Below are 25,361 nucleotides of genomic sequence, written 5' to 3' on the forward strand. Positions count from 1 at the left end.
ATTCACACTGTCCCTTTAATCCCTTTAATCCCTTTAATCCCTGAGTTAACAGAACTCCAGGAGGGATGTTCAGTTGCTTTGCAATGCTCTTGAATCCATTCCCTAATTTATGCTTATAATAATATTATAAAAAAATACTGCTGTATTTTTACTTCAGATACTGGTAAATTTGTACTTCAGATACTGATGTATTTGTACTACATATACTGGTGTATTTGTAATACAGATACTGGTGTATTTGTAATACAGATACTGATGTATTTGTAATACAGATACTGGTGTATTTGTAATACAGATACTGGTGTATTTGTAATACAGATACTGGTGTATTTGTAATACAGATACTGGTGTATTTGTAATACAGATACTGGTGTATTTGTAACACAGATACTGGTGTATTTGTAACACAGATACTGGTGTATTTGTAATACAGATACTGGTGTATTTGTAATACAGATACTGGTGTATTTGTAATACAGATACTGGTGTATTTGTAATACAGATACTGGTGTATTTGTAACACAGATACTGATGTATTTGTAACACAGATACTGGTGTATTTGTAACACAGATACAGGAGTATGTATACTGACACAGGTCATTTACATTGAACTAATCATGTGACTTCTGTAAACATGTATAGTTGTATTTAGTATTTGTAGTTCATGTACTTGGTAGAGCTCTGCTTCTCTCTCTGTTGATCAGTGTCCATAAAACCTACAGTACTACTGATCTGATGTAAAACATGAACACTTTGGAGAGGAGGTGAATACTTTCCAAACAGCAGCATTATGTATGACCTTCATTGAACACAGCACCACCTGTGTCTCCTCTGTTCCCTCCTGGTGCTGCTGAAGAGGTGCATGTTGGGAATCCACTTCCCTCCCAGACAGACAGCTGCTTGTCTCCAGGCAGGGCAGCATGTTTACCTCCATCAGCAGCATATTAGTGAATGACAAGACCCCCCACTCAGACTGCAAACAGCGCATTAGGTATTGGCCCCGATTAGCAATGTTTGGCCCGGTCTAAGTCTGATGTAAACACACGGAGAGCCAAATGCGAATTGACTTCACGTTTCTCCGTATGTGGCCGTGTAGCTCCTTCCCACCGCAAATAAAGCATTACAAGCAGGTCTGTCAACAGCGGTGAGCCCTCGGTGTAACAAACGTTATAAGTCATTAGGCAAATTATTTGCTCTGCTCCACAATTTCCTAAAAGTGTAAATAGAGAGGTGACAGAGGAGGCAGGCGGCTGCATGTGAATGTGATCATGAATGTGAATGTGAGGGGGGGGGGGGCGCAGACAGCGAGGGAAGAGACCAGGAAGTGAAAGAAAATATTTTATTTTTCCAAACATAAACTCCTCCATATTATGTACAGCTCGAAAAATATAACACATCGGACAGAATTTGAACGATTCACTGCAGATTCGACACACAACTCATACAAATTTGAATTAAAAAAAGATATAAAAATATATACGTAAAAGTGCTTGTGGAAGGAGTTTTAACGGCAGCAGGACCGCCTGAAACTCCCAAGAAATGTCCATTTAAATAGAAAGTACTAGACGTGTTGTTTAAACCCATTTAAATATATCAACACTATAATCTTCATACAGCAGTCTGTGACTATAGGAGCACTACGGCCGTCTTCACACTATGGAGACGTTGTCCATGGTGCAGGCGCACCTCTCTACGATCATGTTGGGGAATTCAGCCACTTCTATCTCCGTGTAGTCGCCCTTCTTCACCAGGTACATGATGGGTAACGGGGCGCTCTCGGACACCGTGCACCGCCTCTCCCCGTAGCCGTAGTTGCGCTTGGGCTGCTTGCAGCCTCCGGTGCACCTGAAGGCCTGGTAACCCGCCGGCTCGATGATCCAGTACTGCGTCCAGGTGAGGGCGTGGAAGTTGATGAAGTACTGCTCTCGGCAGCAGGTGTCTTTGTTCTGGTTGACGTCGCAGTCGCCACGAGAACTGTGGAAGGAAGGATGAAGAACATTTAGATGGCTGCTGGTACAAAGTCACATGTTTTTGTTTTTGTCAGGAGAACCCCCCCCTCTTAGGCCCAGAACCCCCCTCTTATGGTGCCTTCAAATGGGTTTACCATGTTTACAAGATGAGCCCATATGAACGCCCCTAACTCATGTCGTATTCACGACCCCGTAAGTGGAAAGTTTCTGAAAGCTGTGACGTGTTTTTATTGACGTTGTCAGAAATGGCGGAGGCCTTGGAAGTTAATTTTTCGGTGCATAATGAGTTAATATATCATAATTTTAGTCGTATATTGTTTTTCTTTGTAATTTTATAATATGTCTGAGGAAAATGTTGATATTCCCAACGGCCTCATCTGTCTCCTCTGTCATTATGTCTTTGCATTTCCTGCATTATGTTACCCACTTTCTAGCTTGCTAAATTGTTAGCCTCTGTGGCTTCTAGACGCCGACAGTTAACGTTCATAAATTAATATTGCCGTTGCTTAGCAGCAGTTTTTTTCCACCAAAACGCCACTTAAACGCCACGCATATCGTGTTCACCAGTTTCATTTCAAGGCACCATTAGGCCCTGAACCCCCCCCCACTCCCTCCTATCTTAGCTACGCCCCTGCTGGCCACAATTACCCAATTATGATGTTTTTAGTGGGTGAATCTCCATAGATAGGCCTAATTCAAATCTATTTAGAAGTAATAAATAGAAACACCTGGATTACATGTGCTGTATTTGGACCAGTAGATGACTAAACCATGAGAAGCAGTTCTCTGACGCCCCCCAGGGCCACACTACTACTTCAGATCTACTAATGAATGCAAATTGCGATGGAGGCCTAATTGTCACACTGATACAATCTCCTGTGTATGAAAGCTCTTGCCCTTACCCGTACTCGTCGAGGTTGAGTGTGTAGAGGATGAGCTCTGGCTTGCCCAAGGTGTTGTCCGTCTGCTCCTGGGTGGTGAAGCGGACACTCTTGGCCAGCTCTGCCGCGTAGCTGCCTGGTCTCTCGCCCTCGATCCACACCTCCAGGTGCAGAGGTGTCTTCTGCTGTCTCCGGGACCAATAGAGCACCGCCTGAGTCACATCAAAGCTCTTCCAGCCGGGCTCGTGAATGGGGATCAACCTGTGAAACACGGAGATAAAGGGTCCATTAATTAGAAGGAAAGGAATACAATTGAATTATTATTATTATGAAGATGACCCACTGAGACCGGGGTGCCTCTTAATCTGCTCTACAAGCTCTATCTCCCACCCGTCGTCACTGCTCCCTTACCGTGAGTCCACCAGTGCTGTCCGGTTGTCTCCGTTCGGCAGCCCCTCCACCCAGTAGATGGAGACCCGGGCGTTGTGGACGGCCCGGTGGTTCTTCCTCTCCACCGCGGACCGCTTGTGGTAGACAGCCCGCTGGTAGAGCTTCAGCTCCGCCATGGTCACCTCGCTGTTCTCCGGGATCCTCGCCTCCATTTCGAACACCATGCGCTGCCGAGCCGTGTCAGAATACACAAACTCTCCGGAGATATCTGAAGCACAAAGCATCGGACATGTTAAAGGACATTCTCTCTCCAGGAGCGTAACATGAGTGTTTAGTCAAGGCAGTACGGTGCGTAAAGTAGTCTTTACGCACCAAATGTCACTTTTAAGCACGAACATACCTGTTTACTTTCATTAATATCTGTCAAAGCTATTCTCATATGAATCACTACATATTTTACAAATGGGTAAGGTGTTTACCTGCGTTACCCGGGATTCCCCTCAGGATGCCCGCTAGACTGGGCAGAGCTCTGCGTCTCCTGCTGTGGTGCATCTTCAGCATGGACATGTACTTGTTTCTGATATGCGCCGGGACAACCAGGTTCTCCAGATCCCTCTTATGGATCTTAGGCACTTCATCCAAGCCCAGTTTGTGCAGCAGCGCATCCTTCATATCCTGCTGCGTAAAAGCCTTGGAGAGGCCGAGCAGAGCGGCGCAGAGGACGCAGGCGCGGAGGAAATCCATGAGGCACAACTCCAGAGTGATAAAACAGCAGCACGGTAGCTAGTAGGTCAGCCCAGAGAGAGATAGACAGATAGACAGAGTCCTGATGACACTCCCAGGGCCCCTTATATTGCCCAGGCCCTCCCAGTCGTTCTCACTTGGTGAACTGGGGGCAGGGAGTGTTATCAGAACAAAAAGGAACAAAGGTGACCATCCAGCCCATACATCCCGAACAGGATCTCTAAGTGGCCATACTTCAAACAGAAACAATTAGACTCGAGTGCCATCCATCCGTATTGTGGAGGTGTAATTTCACCATACAGCTCCACTGGAAACGGTGCTTGATGTCGGTGGCCTGTGTTGCATTTGATGTCAGAACGAGGATCTAAAATCTGCTCTTTGTGGTGTAAAGAAATCGTTTAGATTCATCTGGATCTGCAGAAAATCAGACAAATTATTTGTGCACTTTCTTCTGTATTCACTTGAATACAAGATGCTGCTGTTTAGAGTTTCTACCATTATTTACTGTCCTGACATCACCAGCAGTGGTTTCTCCTAAAAACTCCAAACTGACTCCAAACTCCAAATACTCATATATATATATATATATATATATATATATATATATATATAAAATAAATGTTAAATCATTTAAATAAAAATACATTTAAAATAAAATGAATTAATGGTGTGGAGTTGTGTATTATCATCAGGATATATATACACAGAAATATTGGTTGTCAACACAAAATATAACTGACAACAAGTAGGAGTATTACAGGCAATAACCCGCATCCGTCTAATTAATCAATGGGACTTCTGTCTTTATGGTTTTGTGTCCAATAAATAAAAACACCTGAATAGTGTTTCAATAGCTGCTGTTTATTTCACACAGTCCAACAAATTGCCAAATTCTCTTTTTTTTGTGTCTTGACGCTCAGTTATTTCTCCAGAGTTAAAATGTCCACTCTGAAGTGCTGCTACACACATGCGTCCCAGACAGACATCTTTTGACCCTGTGGACCTCAAGTGCCCTCTCTTCAGTAGCACCCTTGTCTACACACACACAGCCCACACTCTGACGTGTACATTCCACTGGACGATGTCAGTCTGGCAACAATCTGTCACACAAGTGGGCTTATTTCTGTCTGGGTGGCTGTAGAGCAATTTTATCCAGCAAAAAGGAAGATCAGGACTAAAAAAAAACAGTAATTTTGGGACAAGTGTATAAACAAGGGGTCGAGGGAGGAAGTGGTGCAGAGCTCGGAGGGAGGGGGAGGAACAGGGGATTAGATGTTTATTCCGAGCCCTGTCACCCATTCTTGGCCCTCTCCGGCAGATTAAAATTATTAGCCAAACAGACAGTTAATCCAGGGGCTGGGGGTGGGGGGGCGGCTCGGATGTGGATTGGGGCAGGCTCTTCACAGGTTGGTGATTATCTGATTCCATTGCTAAGGATTTGCCTTGCCTTTTTTTTTGTCACACAAACATTAGAAGAGGGGTGCTCTCCACTGGCTGCCCCCAGAGGGCCCTGCCTGTGGTTGTGTATTGGGGCTGTGTTTGCTTAGAGATGTCAGACAGACTGAAGGGGCACACAGGAAGAGCAAATGACAGATGACTGCCAGACCAGCTCGCTCCAGCTATATGAGGCCTGCAGCTCACAAGCAAGACAAATCAGTATTAATTAGTGCTGTAGAGCTGATACTGCAAGACACAACCCACGTATGGTAGGATGCAGCGCTAAAATAAGAAAAAAATTTAAAAAAGAGTTGAAAAAATATCCAATTGCATGTGTGAAAAGGCAATTATTAACATGATTAAAGAGCTATAATTATCAGAATCAGGTTTATTAATACACACATACATGGAATTTGACTTGGTTTTATGCAGCTCTCTCAGTGTACTTACACAGAATAGAAATAACAGAATACAATAATAAAAATAAAATAAAATATCTATATACAAGTCAAGTGTTCAGAAGATGTAAACAAGACAAATAGTGCAAAGAAATAAACACTGGATGGATATACATGGACTGGTTGATTATTTACATTATGTACATGTCGTATTACAATATGTACATAAAGTGACAGATGATATGTACATATTACAAAACAATGTGCATTAAAGACTAAATTATAATCTGAAAATGTGCATTAAAGACTGTAAATTATAATCTAAAAATGTGCATTAATGACTGTAAATTATAATCTAAAAATGTGCATTAATGACTGTAAATTATAATCTAAGAATGTGCATTAAAGACTGTAAATTATAATCTAAAAATGTGCATTAATCATAGTAAATTATAATCTAAAAATGTGCATTAATGACAGTAAATTATAATCTAAAAATGTGCATTAATGACTGTAAATTATAATCTAAAAATGTGCATTAATGACTGTAAATTATAATCTAAGAATGTGCATTAAAGACTGTAAATTATAATCTAAAAATGTGCATTAATGACTGTAAATTATAATCTAAAAATGTGCATTAATGACTGTAAATTATAATCTAAAAATGTGCATTAATGACTGTAAATTATAATCTAAGAATGTGCATTAAAGACTGTAAATTATAATCTAAAAATGTGCATTAATGACTGTAAATTATAATCTAAGAATGTGCATTAAAGACTGTAAATTATAATCTAAAAATGTGCATTAATCATAGTAAATTATAATCTAAAAATGTGCATTAATGACAGTAAATTATAATCTAAAAATGTGCATTAATGACAGTAAATTATAATCTAAAAATGTGCATTAATGACTGTAAATTATAATCTAAAAATGTGCATTAATGACAGTAAATTATAATCTAAAAATGTGCATTAATGACAGTAAATTATAATCTAAAAATGTGTATTAAAGGCTGTAAATTATAATCTAAAAATGTGCATTAATGACTGTAAATTATAATCTAAAAATGTGCTTTAAAGATTGAAGATTATAATCTAAAACCAGCGGATATTTGGTGTAAGAGGGTTATTGACAGTGTATGACTGATTAAGTGTTCACTAGAACATTACCATCTTGGTGCTTTTGCATTTATGTTAATTAATTGCAATTTCATTGCAAACACAAGGCAAGATTTATCTTTTTTTGTATGCAAGCTTTGCATCTTTTTGTATGATTGACTGAATGAAGGAAATTTGTAATGCTTAAAAATTGTGCATAATGTAGTAGAATCATTGTTCACAAATATATGAGAAAATACTGAGTTAGCCTAAAAGGCTAATCTCTGTCCGTTATCCCTGTCCATATATTAAAAAAGCCTCAAACAAGAATAAAAGTACATACAGAAAAAAAAAAAAAAAAATCACATATGCACAAAATACTAGAGCACACACCCATCACTAAATAACGTCACACATCTTGTAGTGTACTGTTTAGCTCTAAAATGAGAAGTTTGTGACCTGGTCGCCATGTTGAGATCAGTTGAGGAAATACCAAGCACCGCCCACCAGCCGGAGCACAGCCAATAGCTACGCTCAATACAAACGCTCTCTCTCTGAAATGAGCTGTGATTGGTCAAAGTCTCCTCTCACGGCCTAGATTTTCTAAAGTCTGAAAACAGAGCCATGAGGAGGAGCAGAAGTCTAGTTTTCTCTCAGAACACTTGAATTACAATATGCTGAAAGGTTATTATGCAATTTTCGCCCAATGATGCCAAAATAATACGGCCTACTGCTGCTTTAAGTGATGTTTTTAAAGACAAAATCAGTGTTTCTCAAAATATATTAGTTTGTATTTTTTTTAAGATGATCTAATTGGATTATATAGGAGTAGAAGTCTGAATATGAACAGTGTGTTTGCAGACATGTAAATTCAGAGCCCATCCATTGTCCAGTCCAGCCCAAAGGCCAAGTCTATAAGTTCCTGTTCTCTCTGTAGGCCTCCTCTTCTCCCTCACGTTACAGGCCCTAATTCGGGAAATTAAGATGTCCTTTGTGTGATATTTCTCAGTCTTTCTTCCTTCCCATGTCAATCAAAGACTAGCTGGCCCAGTTCAAAGCCTACATCTGATGTTCTGAGGTGCCATTTCTTTTCAATCAAAGGCCAACAAGCTCCCACAATCAACAACGAAGGTGTTAATTAACATCCAGGCATTTGCATTCAAAAGAGGTCCAATTTATAGCTCATTCGCTTCCATTTGTGTTCCATGGGATCCCCCTTTGCTTTGCAAAAATGTGCTGTTTGTAGAAAGGCCCAGTTGAAATGTTGATATGAGACAAATATTACAGTTTCAGTTTGGTTGTTTTCCGTTTACTTTGCACATTAGATCCGGCGGAGTCTCCATGGCAACGAGGCGGAGCTGCTCCAACAAGTCAATATTGAACTTGTGTTGGTGGTCAGCGTAGATTCCTCATTATTCACACGGCTGCATTGTCACTGACTGACCTGCTTTATCTTAATATCAAATATTTGTGGACATGAGCCGCACTAGTTTGCACCTTAATGGCCACATACAAGCATCCAGAGACGCACTGCGCGTCTGGATCCATCCATGGAGCTGCCAGCCAATAATCATCGACCCGTCTGTCAGAGGGTGAAGCGCTAGACCTGTGCAGAGACAATACCAGTATTACTCAATGGTCTCCTCATGTAGACAGAGTACAGGCAGTCTAATTGCATTTGACAGGGCGGCGGCCCATCAGCGGCCAGAGACAGAGAACGGTTTAATCCCAGCAGACTTAACCCAATAGGATCATACTTGATTAGACAGGACGAACAATTAATATTTTCATTAACTTTTAATTGATCGACACAGGGGAGACATTTAGTGTGTAATACTGCTGAACCTCATCAAACCAATACAATAAAAAGACAATGATACAGATAATTTTATAGGATCTGGTGGATGATCCTTTATATGGCTGCACTCAAATATTCTACAGTATGTTAATAGTAGAAATTCATAAATAATTACGGACAAAAATAATCATTTATAATACATACAAGCCAGTTGCAGTAACCTATCCCAGTTGAACAGTTGCATGGAGCCTGTTTGTACAGCAGAGGGCGCTCAGGTGACACTAGAAGCATCTTTAAAGGAAACATACAATCTAAAAATAATATTTGGAAATTATTATATTGGTTATTACTGCACCAAAACGTCTTCACTATAACTGTATTTATGAACTTTTTTTGCAACTAGTATTATATTTTATTTATTTATTTTCATTTTTATTTAAAAACTTTTAATTGTTTTTTTAAATTGTTTTTTTGATCCATTTCCTCGCCAAAATACTCTCTGCATTTGAAAGACAATAAATAAATATAATTTATACATACTATATAATTGAAAATGTTACATGCTAATTTTTATTTTCTGGCTTCCTGCTGTCAGTCAAAATAGGCTATTATATTCCAGTAAGATCACCATTGCTGCTGATTATAGCATGCTCCATTATTTACTGTCATGACATCAGCAGCAGCATTTTTCTCTTAAAAACTCCAAACTGACTCCGAACCATTAATTAATTTTGTTTTAAATGTATTTTTATCTAAATTATTTTAAATTATTTTTAAAAATGTAATTTTTTTATTTTTTATTTTATTCTTTTAAAAAAGGTCCCCACACCCATATAAATAATGTTAATTATTTAAAGACTTTATTTATGTATTTAAGAATTGAACTATGGAAACTGAATCAAAAGCACATCAATCACAAAGAGATAATAATGGATAAAATATAACAAAAATATCCGCATAGTTGTAGGTAACACAAAAGGAAACATAAAGAAAAACGTATTCATATTCATATTAAAACTGAACTAAATTAAAACGCAATGCAATAGATATCATGTATTTGGATCGAATTTCACCTTTAATAAGGTGACCTGGTTCTGCAGTGTCACACACAAGAGTCATACATGTTGTGAAAGAAAGGGAGAGAGCAAAGATGTTCTCTGTTGCTTACGCAGAACATTCTCCCAACAATCAATCATCTCAGAGTGGTTATGCATCGTAAAATATATAAACTATTCTTTGACTGTTTCTGATCAACAGCGGTACGCTTCAAATTACGCTTAATCACCATCAAAATCTATTCCATTGGACCCATTTTGCAAGTTGTTCTGTGTGTGTGCTCATTTCATCACAGAGCTTCTTTGTGCCATTCTTCTCCTTCAGCAAGAATCCATTCAACTAGTTTCTAAAATATAGGAGTGTTTTTATTTTATTGTTGGTCTTTGCTGGAGTGTGGCACACAGACACAAAGCGTCCATGTCTGTCTCCCTGCCCCCTGACATTAACAGGCCGTTAATCATTAATAGATGTGCTGTGAGCGGCGATAAGCACCTCACTTCAAACAGACGGGACGATGATAGTTCAGAGCAACACACTAGAGCTGGGTGATACTGGCAAATATCACTTTTTACTCAGTACTTTAATGACTTATATGATGGACATTATTGTTTTCACACAGTCTATTGTCAGTCAGCCATGTGAGCATGATGGCCACTTCAACAGGTTTATTAGAACACATGAATAAGTGCAAATACAGTATAGGTACCCACTTGCAGATTCATTGATATCTGTCTGTGTGATTTCCCTATTGATCTGCGCTTCATTCTCATTTAGGGATCTGTGCATGTGGAAAGTGGGACAGCCTGCAGGAATATAGCAGAGCTCATCAGGAAATCCAACTCTAACCTACACACCTGTTTATCTAAAGAGAGTTTGCTCTCAGCATTAAGCTTCTCTCGCCATGTGGGGACGGTCCAAGGGGCAGAAAATCCAGGACAAACCTGACACACCTTTCAAGCTGAGAGACGGGTGAGGCAGTCAATGTATTAGAACTGCAATGATAATTCATCATTTTCAAATGCCAGTGACGATATTGGGAACATAAGCCACAGTCAAAGGCCTGTTTAGAAACTCTGATGTCATAGCATATAGGCTTATGCATGTAGGGATGCAGAACTATTCTGATTTAATACACAACTTCCATGTGTCAGATGTAGCCAGAGTGCCTTAAGCTCCCATCAAATGTCAGAGTTTAGGCATTTATATTGATGCAACACACCAGGGCCGACTTAAGGCATAGGCCATATGCGGCCGCCTAGAGCACCACTTTCTCATTTTCTGCATTGACGCAAGAAATAAACAAATAAACAAATAAAGAAAAAAATACACTTTTCACCCGTTACTCTCTTTCTCACACTTCTCAACTTCATTTTTTTACACTTTGTCCGGCCATTGTTTACCGCCATGACGTCATCAGCAGCGTTCTCTCCTAAAAACTCCAAACAAATTCTCGACCATTAATTCATTATATTTTAAATGTATTTTTTATTTTAATTATTTTAAATTAATTTAATTTAATTTTGTTTTATTCTTTTTTAGAAAAGGTCCCCACACCCATATATATAATGTATATTTATTTATTTATTCATTTATGCACTATGAGGTGCACTAGGAAAACTATGACTACTATGAATACAGTTCTTTATGAAAATAAAAATCGTATTTTTTGTCTATAGGGTTCTGGGGGGTTAACCCTAACCCTAGATCAGGGGGGGCTCCAATCCGAATTTTGCCTAGGGAACCAAAAGGGCTAGAGCCGGCCCTGCCACACACACACACACACACACACACACACACACACACAGGTAATGTATGACTATGTATTGTGTGAAGGTTGTGTCAATGTGTCCCACTGCAGCAGCAGGTCTCAGTCCAGGTTTACTGAGCACACCGTTACACAGGTATCTCTCAGCCAGTTCATAAAGGGACAGCAGTCATTGTTATACCAGCCTGATGAAAAATGTGTCCTGTCTGCACCACGTCACCAGCAGAGTGACAGACAGCCCGCAGTTTCCATTCACAATATTGACAGCCCCCCACCACACCACCACCCCCCCACCCGCACAGCAGATGCTGTGACGGGCGCCATGATGATGATCTGGGATTTTGCCTGCAGCAGCCACCAGAGATGCTCCGACGCCGAGAGATAGCCTGCTAGCTGTTAAGGATCGGACGCATTCAAACAAAGATGGCCGATTGAGGATTCAGCGCTCTGCGCATGCGCGAAAGTTGGAAAATAACCGACATTTTTTGGGAAAAACGAGACACATGACGGTCTCGAAACGTCTCGTGTTACAGCTTAGATATTCTTTATTGTGTAAAGAAGAGGTAAAGAATGTTGAGAGGGTTCATTGTGGTTCGTACAAGCGGCGTCGCTAGCTAAGTGTCAATTTGTTGCTCATTCATATTTTAAAACCGAGCCCTACTTCCCAGGATGCAGCGCGACGTTGCGCCGGGATAGAGCTGTCTACTTGGATGTCTTCCCTGTGGAGAGTCTCTGGCGGCAGGCTGCTGGTAGCTTGACTGTGCAAAGACGGCAAGAAGCGAAGCGACCGAGCGGCGGGGGAGGCAGCAGGCACAGCACGGCTAGAGGACAGGACAGGACAGGACAGAAAAGACAGGGGGAGTTTAGGCTGTGTCCCGTATTCGGAATAAGCAGGACCAGTAGACCACAGCTTCTGCTCTTGACGTGAAACGAGCTCCTCTGTAACCTTCAGAAAGAGGAGCCGCATTGACGGCTAACTAACTGTTAGTAAGTTCAGACCGTCGTTCTGAACTGCGAACTAACTAAAGAGACGTTTGGTCTCTGAGCGCAGAAGAATGAGGATTTAAAGAAGAGATCTGCCAGCAGTGAGTTGGGAAACGAGGGGATATTTTTCCAGTTGGATGGAAAACAAGCATAATGCCGAAAGGAGCCAGATTCAGTGTTAAACTCTGTTAACACTGTGCTGATTGTAGGTCAACTCCTGGAGAGAAAGGGAGAAACGATGGCATTTAGAGACTCAGAGAAGTAGCCTTAACGTTACCGTTAGCTCGTTAGCTCGCTGGCTATCTGCCTAGCTGCCTAGCTAAGCTAGCAGGCTGCTAACTAAGCCTGTGTCGCCCTTCCTTCCATTCCTGGAGCAGAGCAGAGGAGGGGCGCTGGGGCGCTGTAGCATTGCAGATCTGCCTTGCATTTTTTTTGGTTGCTGCAAGAATGAAGAATCCCAAATATCTGCCACAACAACTCAGGGGGATCTGTTGAACCGCGTTGACTCGACTTTTATATCCATTTCTTCCACAGAAGAGCAGAAAAGTGCCAGTGTGCGGTGGGATTTGATCCGAATCTGCCGGCCCGGGGCAGCCGGGGGTTTGTGATTGGGACTACTTCTTTTTGCCCTGTGGGGATAGGGATTGTAACATGGGGAAGTGCTACACGTTTTAGATACTGGATGTTGAGAAGGAGATCATGACTTGGCCAGTTTTAAGGTGGATTTAGACCCGGCTTGTGCTCAACTCTAAAGTTAGATTCTTTTCGAGAGCTCTTGAAGGTGAGAGAAGTTCTTCTCTACAGGCCCCTCTGTGCTAACTAACAAGGCCGAGGAGGATTGCTCTCATTCCCTCCCCATCTCCTCCATCATCATTACTTCAGACACCATCAAGCCGGAATAATCATGTCTGGAGAGGTGCGTTTGAAGAAGCTGGAGAAGCTGATCCTGGACGGGCCAGCTCATTCTAATGGCCAGTGTCTGAGTGTGGAGACGCTGCTGGATATCCTGGTGTGTCTCTACGATGAGTGCAACAACTCCCCACTCAGAAGAGAGAAAAACATCCTGGAGTTCTTGGACTGGGGTAAGCAACTCTTTGATTTGATTTCCTCTTGTTTGGCCCGTGCATTCAGCCTCCCTGTCTTTTTTTGGTAAGATGATAGGCTAATAATGTTGGTGGTGCAGTGGCCCTCCCTTCCCCATCACATTCCTTTTATAGTAGTAGTGGGACTCAGTTGGCCTGCTCTCTCCTCATTCCCTAAAACTAAAAGCAAGGCCACTTTATTCTTGTGTAATTAAACGTTTTATATGTTTTGTAAAAATAATTCTACACAAGTTACAAGAACACACATTAAACAGAAGTCACGTCTTGTTACCAAAAATGTTCTGTAAAAGGTGGCACCAAGTTGAGCAACACAGAAGCACATTAACTGGAGTGAGGAAGACCTTAAACAGGCCCACTCAGAGTTTTGATATGAATCCAGGAAAGATCTCATAAAGACGTCTTTATCCTCCAGCCTACCATTTATTCTTATGAAAATGCACCCTTACATAAAGTAGACACCTTTTTCTGTCAGTGCTCACTAGCCCTCTTTTGGTTTACTTTGCATGCCAGTTTGTTTTCCTTTTTATGGGCGTGTGTAGGTGAAAGTTTGTTGATAACTTAACCTAGCTGTGTCTTATCATATTGTTGTAATCACATAAAGAGTAGTCTTTTGTTGCCATCGCAGCAGCATAAAGATCGCAATTACATTCCCTAAATGTTTTACCCCAGATTTGATTAGTTTATAATCAGAAAAGTAGTTTTGTAACTTTCCAACTCCCCTGGTTAAAGCAAGGTTAAAAAACACACACACAGGAGGCCGGAGGACCACACACACACACAAACAACTCAATCATTTGTGCAGAAGGACTGTGTGTGTGTGTGTGTGATGTTGGGGGTTTGGTTTGTGCATGAAGCAGGAATGTGAACAACTCACCTTTTTTATCTGGCGCAGAGGCCCTGCTAGCTGCCGGAGCATGCCTGGTTGGCTGGCCCGCTTGTCTTTTAAAGCCCTGAAAGAAGACGTGCTGCAGCAGTTTGAGGCAGGAGCAAATCATTGCCCTGGATCGAGACAAATTAATGATACAGCAGAGACAAAAGTTGAATGGAAAGACGGTTGCACATTTGCTGGCATCTTTTATTATTTCTTTATTCCGGAAACAGTTTAAACTACATGGTTAAACAGTAAGCAATTTGGCCCGTTATAGGGTGGCAGCAGCAGACAGACAGGATGGCAGTTAAATCAGTCAAATGGTGGTAAAGTTTGGCCGTGGCTGGCTGCTAAGTTGGTTTACCCCACCAGCCCCCATCTGGACATCCTATTCCGTGCTAAAAATGGAGCTATGCTGGCTGGTAAAATCCTGGAAGTGGCTGGATTTGGTGATTTGAGTGGTACTTTCCCGCCCGTGTCGGTCTAAAAGCCATGATACCCAACGGTGTTTAGTCATTATACACATCATGTATTGTTTCCTTTTAGAGCATCCTGTTTTTTCCCCCAGTTCTTAGTCCCCAGCTGTGTCTGGCTGGCCTTACAGCAGTGCTGGTGTGCCCTGGCCTTTAAGGAGAGGTGCCCTGTGCTTGGAGGTGCCAAGTGGTGACTTCATCCTGACATTTCCCTGTGTTGACACTAGAAACTCTCTGTCTTGAGAGGCTAGACACAACACACAACATGCAGATGTGTCATAATCCTGTCGAGGTCCCATGTTGTTGCTTGTTATTGTGTTTCACTCCAGAGGGATTTGTATGGGAATCCTCCAGCTTCTACAATTGACATCAGTTAATTTAATCGAGTTGCAGAGTTTATACCTGAAAGTCAATGAAATTATCTAAACAAAATGAATGAATTGTCCTGATCAGGTGGCTCTGATAGAAAGGCTCTCAGACATGTGTTGTGGCTCCTGGTGGAGGGTTCCCAATGAGCTATGACAAGATCCTCGGATTTCTTGGCTGTTGCTGTTGGTCTAAGCAGGATGATCACTCATCACCGGTGGCTAAAAGGTAGACTGCAGCAGTTAATCGTGATTTAAAGAATGACAACAAGACACCCATTAGTGGTACTTCTTGGGTTTATGAAGACATTTCTTCAGTCTATATTGGTGATTTATTTAGATATAGTGTCACCATTTGAAAAATGTCTAGAAACACGAAAAAAGACATTACTTCTGCAGCCAGCAGCAACACGTTGGGAAGCACTGGTGTGTTGGCAATCTTTGACTTTATAGCAATGGAGAATTTGGGGTATACTTTTTTCAACAGTATTTGTCCAAATTTAATGTAGAGTGCGTCAGCAAGATGGAAGAACTCAAGGAGGATTATGGACATCTGTTAGAAGTCACATTCAAGTTGCTCTTTGCTCTCCTATTCTCTATTGAGCAGCACAGGACCAAGTTAACAACCAAGGGGGTCTTGTGTCAGGGCCATCTGACATAACTTTAACATCAACTGTTGAAAGGAATAATTAGACGTTTTGGTAAATATGCTTATACCCTTTTTTTGCCGAGAGTTAGATGAGAACATAGATACCACTCTCATATCTGCGGTTGACCGATCCTAAGTCCCGTCCCTCTTCGTTACTGTTGTTAGGTTGGACGAGCTTGACAGAAAGAAACGCCGGGTGCCGCAGTGTGTATTATTAGATCGTTTCTGGGCGCCAGGTTTCAAGAAGCGGACAGCAAGGACTAAAGTAGGCTACGCGATGGAAAGATATATTCACGATGATAAACTTTTCTCGGATAACTTTTCCCATTGGGATGCTAGACGACGTGTATATAATAATAGGATAATGTACGGCGAGCCGATCATTGCTGTGAAATAAACCTGCATCACACTGTTGGGGTTTATTTCACAACAATGACCTGCAAGCTGTACGTTATCTCGCTTATTACACAGTTTCTTACTTAAGAAATCAATAATTTGACACAAAAGTGGTCCATCTGAGTCCGACATCAGAACTGCGCCCATAACAACGGTCTGTTATAAAGAAATAACAGACTGTAGAATGACGTGATTGACCAATCAGAATAGAGTATTCAACAAAGCAATGTAATAAATCTAAATAAATGACACCAAAAGTTACTTTGGGGCGGCAGGAAGCAGCGATAATATAAACAAAGGAACATAATCAGATGAAATGACGCAGGTTCACCAGAAACTCCTCAGCTCAGGACTCCAGCGGGGCTCCTCCGTCGGATTCCCAGCTTGCGCAACTGTTATTGGAGCACAGAGTGAAAACGGGTGGGACTTAGGAAGGGTCAGTTGCTTTGTGATTCACATTTTGGGGTTTTAGCATTGTGATAACTCACGTCCACACAAGATAGCAGACCACACCTTTGTGGTGTCGGCAGCCATCAACAAAAATATGGTATAACTGAGGTCAAGTCGTGTCTTGTTTTATCTGTGTCAAAGGAAAAAGCACACCGTCACACATGCAACACTTTTTGTAGTCTTTTGAACTAGCTAAATGTTAGCTGAGGAAGTGATATGATGCCATTACGCCCCCCCCCCACCCCCCAATATATACTTACCAACAGAGCCAGAGAGTGCACATGACTGATTGTAGCCTATAAGGAACAGATTGGATCAGACGGATAGCGTTAACACATACTCAAAACACAGGTTAATCTTACACACAGAAAAATGGTTCAAGATGGGCCTCATGAAACCTAAGACCTCTTCAACTTGTGAGTGATCTGCCTTTGTCAGCCACTCAGAGGCTGCCTCTGCAGCTACAGTATGCTCTGACAGAAAAGATGTAAGCTTACTTACCGGGGCCTGTGTACCTTTTTGCTGCAGCAGCACAGCCGTGACAAAGGTTCAGGGTCCCCTTTTCTTCCTGAGAATGTACATGAGACGGAGAAGAAGACAAACATTTGTATTGGGTTTGCTTTTCTTCTTGTTTGGTGACCTCATTTCAGCTGAAATAGAGACCCCTGCATGACCTACAGCCACAGGAGAAATGAACACGGGAAAGTACGCTGTATCCCGACTCCTCACGTATACCACAGCAGTTACTGTATCTACCAATTTCACGAGCTTGGGCCTGCGCTTGTATTTGTTCCCTCGCGAACTGGCTTGTGAAATTCAGTGCAAGCCAGCCAACTTGTGTCAACATCTTCCTTATTTGTAATTGCCTCGGGTGTTTTAAATTAACTGAATTTCAATGTTTCTCTATTGTTAATTGCTACAAATATCAGAGGAGGTTTTATAGACTTAATATGAATGTTTAGCATCTAGGGGTGGGAAAAAAAATCTATTCACATGTATTGTGTTTTTTTTGTTTTACAATAGTTGATTGATGTTTTAATGCCAGAATCTATATATTTACTTCAATTGAGTCTATGCGGAGGTAAAAGGAAGTTACCGCTTTTGTTGTTGTAGTCTGAGTAACATGACGTCATATCCGTTCCGTATCCGTAAAAACAAAAAAATCTGTCAAAATAAATCACAGCCGGCCGCAGCGAGCCGCAACGACAAAACAGAAAAAGCCAGAGGGTCCGTACGGATACAACCTGCACCCTCACATGTTAAATCCAGCGTGGTAAACACTACACATCCAGTAAAGGATGGAAACACTTTGGGTTTCACACATTGACAGGAAAAGCAGAGCTAGACGTCACGGCTAAAGCTGCATGCTAACTCTGTCACAGACAGGAAACGTTATCGTATCGCAGTAACATGCGGTCCAGCCAGCCGCCACTCTCATCCCCGTGGTCAAATCAGCCGACGCACAACTGTAGAGCACCCAGATACTGACATTTATGTTATATGCATTCAGACGGCCCCGATGGAGCTGAATATGGATGGATAAAGAGAACGGAGTTAATTGTAAGATCTAAAGTACGGAAAAGTTGGCAAAGTTAGCGGAAGTATATACGTGTGACTACATCTGGTTTTCAAAATAAGGTGTTAACAAAGGGATCTGTATATAGAAAATACATATTTGTAAATAAGATTGATTGGATTATATTCACCAGTAGTATAAAACATTACATGTCCCATATAAATTCAAAAGTAAATACCACTAATTTGAGGGAAATGTCTTTATTTCTGAGTTTTGGTTTGCTGGGAAAAATGTGATAACTAATTCCTGACAATGACTGATATATTTGACTTCAGGACATCTCTGACAACATACTTGCTGAAATCAAACATTTTACTGTATCAATTCAGATATTTTGCAAAGTAAAAGTCCTTAGAAGTGTATGATTAAACTTTTTCCCATGGTCTAGTGTTAAAAAAGTTAACAAAAATCCGAATAAATCATAATATTGAATCGCGATAGTATCGAATCAGGAGATAGGTGAATCGTCCCAGCCCTATTTGCATCATTCCTCAAAGAATATGACCCTCCATAGAACAAGCGATTCTCAGTCAGGAGCTGAATAATGAATGTATGTGCATGATTCTTTCAGTTCCACCTTGAGTTTTTTTTTTAGCGTGTTAGTGTTTCATAATATTGCAGCACCAGCAATGAAGCTGATGTCTTTTTGATCTGATTACGAACCCAGTATAAAGTTGATCTTTATTTGTGGTTTTAGGTGTTTTGTGCACTTTGCGAATGTCTTCAGATTTTCAAACAGGGATTTATGTTTCCGTGGACACTCTGGCGTTCATTTGTCATAGATATCCTGTTTTCTTACGTTTCCCCGTCATTTCCTGCTTCTTTGTTTTGTCCTGATCTCCTTCCCTGTTTTTTTGGAAACGAACTGCCGGGGCAGCTGAATGAAAACGGGCAGCCATGCCAGCCCGCAGTTGGCAATCACAGAGGAGGCCGCCTAACCTTTCTCAATCTAGACTCAATGTTAGCCTGCAGTGGCCAGCTGTTCAGCTGCAGCTGATGTGTGCTCCACCCTGCAAGGCTTTCATTGGCAGCATGCCTCACACACTACTCATAGTAGAGACGCACACACACACTTCTTATTGTGGTTTTGCTTAACTAGGCTATCTCATAGTTCACAGACTGGAGTCCCTCCCTGTTATTCCCGTTATTGAACAGACCAGAAGAGTAGCCTGCCACTATGCCTAAAAGAATTTGAGTTGTGTTGGTTCCATAGAAGATTTTTTTTGCGTCACATGGTTTTAAATTCTGCTCGGAGGCCATTACGCTCGGCTAAGAACAAACAAGGCTGTATGCAAGGCTAGCACTGATTACAGCTGCTGAAATACAGTGAGCTTGCAGAGTTTGATTAGCCCATTGCCCAGTTTAGGTAGAGGTAAACCAAGCAGGAAATATACTCTAGTGCTTTTACATTTTGGCAACCTATGGTGGGTAATAAAGACAGGACAGAGAGTTGATTGTGAAGCAGTGTTTAAATCTATTCGAGTCATGGTCAGGACTAGGTGCTTAGTCGCTGATAATAGGAATTTATTGCACAGATAGATCGTAATCTAGTATTAAAATATTTGAATGTCATATTTTATACATCAAAACTCAAATGTGAATAATGCGAGTGAAATACATGTTCTTATCACTGGCAGTCACGTCAGCAGAGGATTCAGTAATCTTTATCATTAATATCCCGTATATGTCGATATCAGTATGGGATAGGGGTGGGAAAAAAATCGATAACCCTATGTATTGATTAAAAAAACAAACACATTTTTAAATCACTTTTTTAATGCCAGAATCCATATATTTGCTTCATTTGAGTCTATGCGGAGGTAAAAGGAAGTTACCGCTTTTATTGTTGTAGTCTGAGTAACGTCACGTCATATCCCTTTTAAAAAACAAAACAAAGCCGAAGCGGAAAAGTATAAAACATTGGAGGGTCCGTGTGGATACGACATGCACCCTCACATGTTAAATCCAGCGTGGTAAACACTACACATCCAGTAAAGGATGGAAACACTTTGGGTTTCATACATTGACAGGAAAAGCAGAGCTAGACATCACTGCTAAAGCTGCATGCTAACTCTGTCACGGACAGGAAATGTTATCGTATCGCAGTAACATGCGGTCGAGCCGGCCGTCGCTCTCATCTCCGTGGTCAAATCAGCCGACGCTACAACTGTAGAGCACCCATATGCTGACATTTATGTTAAACGCATTCAAACGGCCCAGATGAAGCTGACCATGGATGAATAAAGAGAACGGAGCTGATGGGAGAGCTAGAGACGGACATGGCGATGTACGTCCAGTTTTCAAAATAAGGTGTTATTAAAGGGTATATGCAAAATACATATATGGAAATAAGATTGATTGGATTATATTCACCAGAAGTATAAAACATTACATGTACCTTTATAAATTAAAAAGAAAATACCATCATTTTGTGAGAGAAACGTCTTTATTCTTTGAGTTCTAGGTTGCTAAAATGTAATAAATAATGCCTGACAATGACAGATATATTTGACTTCAGGACATCTCTGACTACATACATGCTGAAAATCATGTATTCATTTAGATATTTTCCAAAGTAAAAGTCTCTAAGTGTGTGTTTCAACTTTCCCATCGTCTAATGTTTAAAAAGTTAACACAAATCGTAATTAATTGCAATATAGAATCACAATACCTGTAGAATTGCAATATTTAAAAAAAATCACAATACATATTGAATCGGCACCCAAGTATTCTATATTAATATTGATAGTACAGAATCGGGAGATAAGCTTATTGTCCCAGCCCTAGTATGGGACTTAAAATCCTGTATGTATGGGTTGGATTCTATCAGGACATCCTTGTTGCCCCTCAATTTGTTGTGCCGTTTCCTGTCTGGCTGTCCGGTGGTTAAGGCGGGCACATAGAACAGGAAGGAACCACAAGGACTCAGTGAGCTAGTCGGGACCCAACGGGTACATGATGTCACACTAGGAAGTGGGACAGCTGTATCGCATTGTGTCATTGTGTACTTTGTGGCTCACTCGTGTCCAACATTTTTGGTGTTTTTGGGAAAGTGCAAGGTCACTAGCTTGTTTATGTCCTTGCTGGTGGATTCTGCTGTCACACCAACTCGCATACAGTCAGTCTGCTCACTTGAACATAAGCTCTTTTGAGGCCTTTTTGTCACTCTTTCACACACACAGCCACTCTGTTGCTTTCTCCCTCTCTGTGGCACACACACACACACACACACACACACACACACACACACACACACACACACACACACACACACACACACACACACACACATGGCCTTTTCCATTGTCCTGAGTGGACTCGCAAACAATCAGACATAGCAAAGGGGCCCATATAGATCCTCTCCTCTCCCGGCGTCCGCTACTCCTCACCAGAGTTTAGTGTCCCAGAGGGAGAAGTCCAGCAGCCACTGACACTTTATTATGCTCTTTTTGCCCTCTACGTTTCACTTACTCTAAATTAACACAGCAGCATTCCAAACAAGCCAGCCAAAAGAAGGAAAAGGAATATGAATCATTCATTTACAGACGATCCTAGAGTTATTAAAAGTACCTGGAACATGGGTAACTTTTTGAATTCAAAATTAACTTCATTGATTCAAATCAATAGGATCTCTTGTTGAGGGCTGTACCCGAATATTTGACTATTTGATAATTAGCTCGAAATTTGGATATTCCTTTTATTTATTTCTTATTTCTTTAACCCCCTCGGGATTACAAACATACATAACACACCAGATCTTTTGGAAAATGTTTTTTTATTGAATAACAAATAATAATTAGGGCTGTCAATCGATTAAAATATTTAATCGTGGTTAATCGCATGACTGTCCATAGTTAATCGCGATTATTTTTTTTATTTTTGTTATCTGTTCAAATTGTACATTAAAGGGAGAATATTTAATCCTCTCATCAACATGGGAGTGGGCAAATATGCTGCTTTATGCAAATGTATGCATATATTTATTATTGGAAATCAATTAACAACACAAAACAATGACAGATATTGTCCAGAAACCCTCACAGGTACTGCATTTAGCATACAAAATATGCTCAAATCATAACATGGCAAACTGCAGCCCAACAGGCAACAACAGCTGTCAGTGTGCTGACTTCACTATGACTTGCCCCAAACTGCATGTGATTATCATAAAGTGGGCATGTCTGTAAAGGGGAGACTCGTGGGTACCCATAGAACCCATTTACATTCACATATCTGGAGGTCAGAGGTCAAGGGACCCCTTTGAAAATGGCCATGATAGTTCTTCCTTGCCAAAATTTAGCATAAGTTTTGGAGCGTTATTTAACCTCCTTTGTAACAAGCTAGTATGACATGATTGGTACTAATGGATTCATTAGGTTTTCTAGTTTCATGATAGTAGTATCTTCACTTTAGCTTTAAAACTGAGCCCGCTACAACTTGGAAAATAAATTGTGTTAAAGAAATTAGTGGCGTTAAAACTAATTTGCGTTACCGCATAAGTATTGCGTGAACTTTGACAGCCCTAGTAATAATACAAACAACACTTACTGTAGAATAACCAAATTCTTAAAAATGAACGCCTTTAATTAAACAAAAAGACGCGAGTTACAGCGCTTTGCTATCGAGCCGAGAACGGAGAAATATCTGCCTGAGTCCTTCCCGAGTCATGTTATGGAGACAAGCCAAGCCACAGCCCTCGCAGCTGTTGGCTGTGTCGGAGCGTTCTCCGATGCAACCCATGGGAGACTCGGGCCGGAGGCTGCATTACGCACGGGCTTGCAGCCGGGCACTGCCGGAGAGGAGTTGCATTATGTGGAGTAATCATAATGCCTCAAAATGCTGCCATTTACCGAAGCTCCGGAGCCCAAAATATGGTATTCGGGAGAGCCCTACTGGCAAACACTTGGCCTGGCAAACGCTCCCGTTTTTGGATTTCCATACCTCAGTTTATAATGTAGGCTTCCTGTTGAACATATGAAGCCCAGTTAACCCTGATGACAGTCAGGGTTCTTTTTTCTCAGACTTTGTAAAGCTCCCTGCATAGCTACAGAAGACCGGCTAAGTTAGTACTCCACATGAAGAATACACTGACCTTGATGTGTAAAATCAGTGGAGTGCCCCTTTTAAACCAGCTAACAGCCGTTGGATGCCATCACTTAACGCTCTGTCAAAGTATAAATGAAGCATTCTTTTCACAAAATTCAAAAGGCGACTTCCATTTCGGAGAATAAAATGATTGCATTAAATAAACTTATGTTATGAAGTATTAGGGATCCAGTGTGTTTTCTGTACAATGGTCTGCTACCTACTGTTGACTAACTAGAATTTATTGTAACTTTGAGCCGTCAGTAATTTCATGTGAGGTTATTAATAACTTTTCTCCACATGGTGTATCCATAACTTACTGCTCTGTTGGGTATAGCCTGATTGATGAGATTCCAACAATTTTTAAGACTTTTTTTTTCGTAACCTTAAAGTTGTAATGGCCCAGATGGGGAGGTTTGGTTAATTAAGTGATATATCTGTGGTAGCAAGGATAGGATAGCTGCAGTCCATGCTAAGGATTACCTGGACCTTTACCAGAATAACACAGGTGAAATTGTGCATGGCATTTTCAGCATTAGGGTATTTTACATATGTGTGTTTAAAAACACTTAGTCAATCTGTCTGGGAGCGTTGTAGACAGAGAAATGCCTGCTGCTAATTGCAATGCGTCATCACAAAGTGGCAGGGGAAGGGTTGGCTTCCTTTCTTCGTCTCCCAGAGGACACGCTGTAGCGCAGGTCATTAGCCAGCCTCTCAGGACCTTCGGGATCTGACTGCAAATGGCATCTCCCCCCCCCCCTTCCTCTCTCCTCTTTTCTTCACCTTCACTTCGTCTCATCCTCCCATCTCCTTTCTTTCTTCTCCTCTTTTTCTACCTCATTCTGCAGTGCATGTTTGCTGGGTTTAGCTGACCTCTGTGCTCAGCTGTCTCTCTGTCTGTCAATCACATCAGTTTACAGACCGAATGAAAATGAACTTGCTCAGTTGGCTGCGTTGGCTCCTTATAATGTTATTATGTTTCTTTTTCGACTGCAGCTTTCTTTCAAAATAAAGGTCACATCAAGTCTGTATTTTTCGGATGCGTTTTTTAAATCCATCATCCGATAAAAAACGTTACGCACAGAAACCTTGCACACTGAGTCCGATGTATTTTATTATTCTATTCGTTGCGAAAATTCACAGTACGAGACAAAACTAAATGAATTACCTGGGTGCAATGGATAGCACTAGTCACAAACGGGGCTAATGAGTGAATGACATTATCAACAAGCTATCGTTTTGATGCTTAGGGCTCGATCACTATTGTCTTTCCTACATCCTTTGTTTTTTTGATCATCCCCGATTCCAAGCTGTTCTGCAATCACCTTACACAATCTTTAAATTCGGCATCTCTGTATTCTTTTATTTCTTTATCGTAAAGTGCTTTGTGCTGTGAGACAAAGTGAATGTTTATCAGATGCCATTTTGGATGATGATGTTTGCACGGACGATGGCACTGAATGGTCAGATAACCCACTTTTGCCTTTTGACGGAACGCAGAAAATCAAATAGTGATAGACACACACGAAGTCGAAATTATTTTTAAACGTGCAACAATTTCAGATGAAAAATCTGGACTATGGTCCTTCTCTAGGTGACCGATTTTAGCATGAAGCTCAAACCATATGCTTACAAAAAGATGCATTAGCACAAGTTGTGTCATGGATTCTGTCTTATTAGGAAACAACATCTCTTAGATTTTGTACACGGTAGTCTGTATCCATATTACTCTAATCTCAACTTCCGCTTTTGCTCCTATCGTAGGGGATATTTAGCTCCTGGCATTAGCATGCAAGATGAGTTCGATTTCTGGGAAATTCTAAGAGGCTTCAATGCTACTTCCAACATTTTGAATCATTTGTGAGT

General features: G+C 41.0%; 1 protein-coding gene across 1 annotated transcript; it reads right to left on the reverse strand.

Annotated features, from left to right (window-relative positions):
* Positions 1-1,151: 1,151 nt before the first annotated feature.
* On the reverse strand, positions 1,152-4,033 carry lft1 (lefty1). The gene is made up of 4 exons (XM_037750310.1): positions 3,722-4,033; positions 3,264-3,510; positions 2,874-3,113; positions 1,152-1,975 (listed from the first exon to the last, which is right to left on the reverse strand). Exons 1-4 carry the CDS (start codon positions 3,984-3,986, stop codon positions 1,651-1,653), a joined length of 1,077 nt encoding a protein of 358 aa, XP_037606238.1. The 5' UTR covers positions 3,987-4,033; the 3' UTR covers positions 1,152-1,650.
* Between the last annotated feature and the right edge of the window lie 21,328 nt (positions 4,034-25,361).

This window comes from Sebastes umbrosus, chromosome 18 (assembly GCF_015220745.1).
Source record: "Sebastes umbrosus isolate fSebUmb1 chromosome 18, fSebUmb1.pri, whole genome shotgun sequence".
Lineage (NCBI taxonomy): Eukaryota > Metazoa > Chordata > Actinopteri > Perciformes > Sebastidae > Sebastes > Sebastes umbrosus.